Source organism: Leptonychotes weddellii, chromosome X (assembly GCF_054177405.1).
Source record: "Leptonychotes weddellii isolate Sample4059 chromosome X, ASM5417740v2, whole genome shotgun sequence".
Lineage (NCBI taxonomy): Eukaryota > Metazoa > Chordata > Mammalia > Carnivora > Phocidae > Leptonychotes > Leptonychotes weddellii.
Window position 1 is genome coordinate 15,381,560 of NC_138385.1, and position 6,000 is coordinate 15,387,559.

At 47.1% G+C, this 6,000-nt stretch overlaps 1 protein-coding gene across 1 annotated transcript in view; it reads left to right on the top strand.

Moving 5' to 3' along the window:
- GPC4 (glypican 4) overlaps positions 1-5,528 on the top strand; it is a 107,571-nt gene extending 102,043 nt beyond the window's left edge. Inside the window, exons 5-9 of the mRNA XM_081808237.1 lie at positions 816-946; positions 1,091-1,237; positions 2,003-2,139; positions 2,788-2,963; positions 3,065-5,528. Coding sequence (XP_081664363.1) covers positions 816-946; positions 1,091-1,237; positions 2,003-2,139; positions 2,788-2,963; positions 3,065-3,267 — 794 coding nt within the window. The 3' untranslated portion in view covers positions 3,268-5,528. The remainder of the gene's footprint in view (positions 1-815; positions 947-1,090; positions 1,238-2,002; positions 2,140-2,787; positions 2,964-3,064) is intronic.
- The last annotated feature ends 472 nt before the right edge of the window (positions 5,529-6,000 follow it).

Below are 6,000 nucleotides of genomic sequence, written 5' to 3' on the forward strand. Positions count from 1 at the left end.
AAAAACAAGTACCACATATTTTGTTTAAGAGATTCGACGTGTACTAAAACATTCTAGACTCCTCCAGAAGGCCAAGGTGACTCGCAGAGTAATCCGCGAAGACTCACACTGTGAGCACAGGCTTTTTGTGTACTGTGTCTTGTGTTGTCTTTTCACCCGAATGAAAAGAGGCACATGTTTTGCTTTAACTCGAGGCCCTTGTGTTTGAAATGGGAAGTTTATCTTAATACAAAATTGCATCTTTCAAATTTGCATTATTTGAAAAGTCATTAGAATTCCTAGGAACACTGTCATTTGTACTTTCCAACTGTGCGCTCAAGGAGCTGAAAGGGTTTCATTTAAAAAATGAAAGAAAGGAAATGATATGCCAGGATTTTAACGGATTTATGTTTTTGAGTCTTGTAAATGGAACCTAAATGAAAAGATCCTAGGAAGTCACTGGGAGAAGTGGCATGTTATTCTGCCCCCAGCCTTAGGTTTGTCAGCAGGAGCTAGCTCGGAGCCTTACAGTGACAGCCACCGACACACGAGGAATGAATAATCAGTACAATAGAATGTTCCCGATTGGGTTTCTTTGCTGTGGAATAAAGCATTCACCTGGCCGTTTCACACTTTAGAGAGCTAGCAATACACGGTGACTAAATGCAGCTTGTGTAATAGAAACAGACGTAAAAACATGAATTGATTATGACGCATGCCTTCTTCCCTACCCCCCACCGGAAACAAAGGCAGTAAGATAATCAGACTGATGACCCAAGGCCGAACTAACGGTTTACTTTTTCTGCTGTTTTGTTTTTCCCCAAACGTCCTATTAGATGCGATGCTGATGGTGGCGGAGAGGCTTGAGGGTCCTTTCAACATCGAATCGGTCATGGATCCCATCGATGTGAAGATTTCCGATGCTATAATGAATATGCAGGAGAATAGTGTGCAAGTGTCTCAGAAGGTAATGAAGGCAGGATAACTGGCAAGGAGAAGCAGAGCCCTCCCTCCCCCACCGCCCCTCTTCCCACCTCCCCCCGCCCCCCCCCCCCCGGGGGGGGGCTTGGGACCCAGCTTCCCTAATGGGACTATGTTCGCTTCAATGCAGGTCTTCCAGGGATGTGGACCCCCCAAACCCCTCCCGGCCGGCCGGATTTCCCGATCCATCTCCGAGGGGGCTTTCAGCGCCCGCTTCAGACCGTATCACCCCGAGGAACGCCCGACCACGGCAGCTGGCACGAGTTTGGACCGACTGGTGAGCACTTCGGTGCAGGAATGGCCGCGTTTAATGACAAAGAACTGACAACATTTGCTCCGAATGCATTTTTAGTTGGAAGGCTTTCAAGTGCGGGTCTTCCAGGTGAAACTTTCCAAGCAGGTTGCATGGGGATGTCCATAAATCTGCCTCTCATTTTCTAGCTCATAAAGTTCGTACTTCGTTAGGAAACGCGACGCATCTCCTGTGAGCGCATCACTGTGCCCATTATAGGGAGCACAGAGCGATGAGACTCCTCCTTGTTCAGCGGGAGCAGCAGAGACCCCGGGCTTCACTAGCAAAGGGGATGAATAGGAAGCGCCCGGGGGACGGGGTTGGAAGCGAACCGCATTGCCCTTGGCAGCGAGCCGCACGCGCCGTGGCCGGAGGGGGCGCCGTGGCAGGCGGTATAGACACTGCAGCCAGAGGAGGAAAGCCTCGCGGGAGGAGACCGTGGCTTCTCCTCGTACCCACGGGGCCCGGAGGCCGGCGGGCCTCAGGTTACGGTAGCTGTAAATACAGAGGGAGAGTGGCCGGTGGATCGGGGCCACTCCTTCAGGGCCTGTGTTCCAACCATTAGTTCATTTGAGCGAGTTTGTTCTTTTCTGTATAGATTTGATCTGCATTTTTCTCTTGTGATTCAAGCTGAAAATGAATCGCATAGCGCTCTGGAGCTACTTTAGACATGATCAGAAGACACATCTGTAGGCAGTTGTGTGTTTTTACAGAGGTGTTTCTTTCTTTCCCCCCGCCCCTGCTAATGAGGTTACTGATGTCAAGGAGAAGCTGAAACAGGCCAAGAAGTTCTGGTCCTCTCTGCCCAGCAATGTGTGCAGCGATGGGAGAATGGCCGCTGGGAACGGGAACGAGGACGACTGCTGGGACGGGAAGGGCAAGAGCAGGTTAGGCTCGGGCGAGCGGGCTGGCGGGCTCCCTTCCCGCCTGCCCCGGGGAGGGGGAGCGTGGGTCAGACGGCGGTTGCTCAGTAGTCACTCGAGGGAGGCATCACGAAGCACCGGACGGTAGGTAGCAACAGCATGGATGGCTTCTAGACGGTCTAAGGAACGGGCTTTGTCCCGCAAGCCTCGGGAAGGCACCCAGCTGCTTGCTGGGGAGTCCTGGGCCGGAAGTGTGCGATGGTGGCTCTGGTCCAGCACGAGGGCTGCAGCCCGGGGTCAGGCTGTTGCAGTAGCCTCGTCTTTCCAGGATTTAATGCCTGTGGTTCTCGGCCCACCGGCCTGGCCTCCTAAAGCTGCAGTTCCCCCAAAGGCCTCGTTCTCTTCTTGGGCGATATCTTGTGTCACTGCCCTCCACACTCACTCAAGTAACTTTGCTAAGTCCCCGCTGTATCGGCCCTTGACTCTGACCCACCAACCTCCGTAAAAGGGGTAGCATTCCAAAAGGTCCCCGTCAAAGCGGAGAAACAAGAAATGGGAGCGCTTTCCCCTGAATTGCACTCAGTAGGACTACTGGAATCAAGGCAGAATTCTCCGATCTTCGGCCACTTTGAGCTTTACCGATCATCTTAGCAGAGTCATTTTTCATTTCAGATACCTGTTCGCGGTGACGGGAAATGGCTTAGCCAACCAGGGCAACAATCCGGAGGTCCAGGTGGACACCAGCAAACCGGACATACTGATCCTTCGCCAGATCATGGCTCTTCGGGTTATGACCAGTAAAATGAAGAATGCTTACAACGGGAACGATGTGGACTTCTTTGACATCAGTAAGCATTTGTGGTTTGAAACTTACACGTTGCTCTCGTACGCCGTGTGAAGAGAACGAGCGGAATGAAATCTCTCTTCCTTTTTTTTTTTTTTTTAATAGGTGACGAGAGCAGTGGGGAGGGAAGCGGTAGCGGTTGCGAGTACCAGCAGTGCCCCTCGGAGTTGGAGCACAACGCCACCGAGCCCTCCGGGAAGAGCGCCAACGATCAGGCCGGCAGCGCTGGTGGCTTTGTGCGGGCGCAGCCCTCCCTCCTCGCCGCCTTCTGCATCGTGCTCCTGGTCATGCAGAGAGAGTGCAGATAATTCTGAACCTTAGCGAGTTTTCTTCAAAAAGTTAAAAAGGCACCGGTTATCACTTTTATACCATCCTAGTGACTTTGCTTTTTAAATGAATGGACAACGATGTACAGTTTTTACTATGTGGCCACTGGTTTAAAAAAAATGCCGACTTTGTGTTCTCATTCAGTTTTGCGAGGGGGGGAAAGGGACTTGGATGTATAAAGGCGGTTCCTGGCGCCCCCCCGCCCCCCGCATCATGTTAAACGTGGCTGACAGTGTAGGTACAGAACTGTAGTTAGTTGTGCATTTGTGATTTTATCACTCTTGTTTGTTTTGTTTTTTTTTTCTTTTTGTTTGTGGGTTTTTTTTTTTTTTCCCTTCAATTATGATCTCACCTTGTTTCTTACAAGAAAACCAGGGTCCTTTCTTGGCATGTAACATGTACGTATTTCTGAAATATTAAATAGCTGTACAGAAGCAGGTTTTATTTATCATGTTATCTTATTAAAAGAAAAAGCCCAACAAGCAGTAAAATTTCCATTTATCCCTGTTGTTTTAGTTGCCTTATCTGGAGAGGAGCGGATGTGATTTTGTTTTTTATTATTGTTAAGGTAGGACAGAATGTGAAGGCACAGGGGGGCTTCTGAGCCACTTGGTAGGTTGTATTCAGGCATCGATACAAGAAGAAGGCTCTACTTCATTGATAGCCAGGGACTGGAAGAGACTGCAGACTATACCCGTCTTGGTTGAATTGAATTATATAAACTAAGGTCACAGGTCCATTTCTCGAACCCGCTTATACTTAGAGCGGCGCCCATTTAGAAGAAGATTCTTTTTCGGTACACTCTCTCTAGAAATATAGAAAGCATTCAGGATGCCGAAGTTATCACACGTTCACACTTAGTTTGGGGGTGGGTTTTTGTCTTTTTCTGTCTTATCCAGGCAAGTTAGCAAGCCGCTGTGTGCTGGTCTTCATGTCCACACTGACCTGCTTTGACTTCCTATCCCGATGGCAGAAATAAGTGACCAAGGAGTTCATTTGGTCCCCCTTGTTACAGCATACCAGATTTCACACCCCACCTTATAGAATAGGGAACTGTCTGGGGGCTAGCCAGAACCGGGGTACAGTCTGGGCTCACCAAATAGCTGTCCACACTCCTCCAGCAAAGTTTTCGTCTTTGCATTTGGTTTTGGATCCCAGTTTTTGTAAAACAAGATTGCTAAAGTGTCCTACTTGAGTCGTCTTGCCCGGGCCCCTCTGATCAGAAAGGCAAAGGGCTTGCTGTGGTTCACAGCCAAGAAGTCCGCTTGGGGGGGATCTGGGTGTCCAGACTTTTTTCACGTGTTGTTGTTGTTTGGAGGGGGACGGGAGGGAGTAGAGAGCCCAGAAGGCAATAGCTTAGCTGTGACCCTTAGCCACAATTCCGGGGTGGGGGTGGGGGTGGGTGGGGGGATCTGGCAAAGGCCATAACTGTTGTCCCAGGCCAAAGACAACTGCCTTGGCCCCTTAAGACCCCGTTCCTTGTATCCTTACCAAATGACAGCTTCTAAAACTATGAGAAGGTAACGGCTCCCTTTAAAAAGGAGTTCCCAAAAAGTCTTCAAAAAGAGAAAACGCTGCAAGTCTCTTCCTGCTTGAGACAGCCATTGAGATCTCCGATTCCACAGAAGCTAACACCCACAGAGAGGTGGTTTGTGTTCCTGTTCCATCTTTGGTTGTAAGACTAATTCTCTATTTTTATATTGAAACGTAATTACTTGATAGCTCAGGGTCTACATTTCATTCAGCTCTTCACACCAAATTCTGCAAGAATGGTCAACATGGAATATTGGGGGCTGTTGTAAACAGAGGCTTAATTTTATTAGAAGTAGCCAGTTATTTATTAAAGCATGATGTTAATAAAATAGGCATATTCTGGCTGGTGTGTATAAGTGTTTGTTTTTTTTTTTAAACAAATCACAGAAGACCTAAAATTGAAAAGGTGCTCCATTTATGTATGAGGAAAAATGTATTGTAAATAGCTAAGCTGCCTTGTGAGAACTTGGAAAATGTGCTGATACTTAGTAACTACCTCAGTTGTGAGGAATTTCCTTTTTAGCTTAGACTGCTATTACTTTGACTTGGTAGAAATGAATCTGGTCTCCAAAATGTGGCTCAAAGAGTTATCCCCGTAGACCTTGTGAGATTGTTTTTAATTTAAAACCTTGAACTCTGCCCAGCTGTTTTCTTTCAGTCAGCTTCTCTACACCAATAACATTTTCCGAATTAAATATTCTTGAAGGTTCTTCTGGACTCTCACTGTTTTCTTTCTTTGCATTTTTTCCTGTTACCCTTTTATTATTTAAATTGTCTCTTGCTTTTGAACTTGAACTATGAAATAAACAAATCATAGATTTTTCCATTCAGATCTGACTGGGTAACTCTTGGCTTCTAACCAGCCGGCAGGCTCACCATTGCACCACGTTCCCCCCAAAAAAGAATAAAGGCAAGTTGAATATTCTAAAATCTTAAGAGTTCAGAGTATGAGGTAGAATAAAAGCTTTGTTGGTAGACCTGACTTTTCCAAAGTCCCAGTTAATAGCATGTGACTGTGTTTTACAAAGTCATTTGGAAATTATTTTTTCTTTCCAACACTTCACCACCCTGTACCTTAAGAAAAAAACATTTTAACGACTCTTCGATTTACATTTTATTTCAAAAACAGTCCGTAATTAGCACCTACTTTTGATAAAAGACAAAGTACAAAGCATTGATGT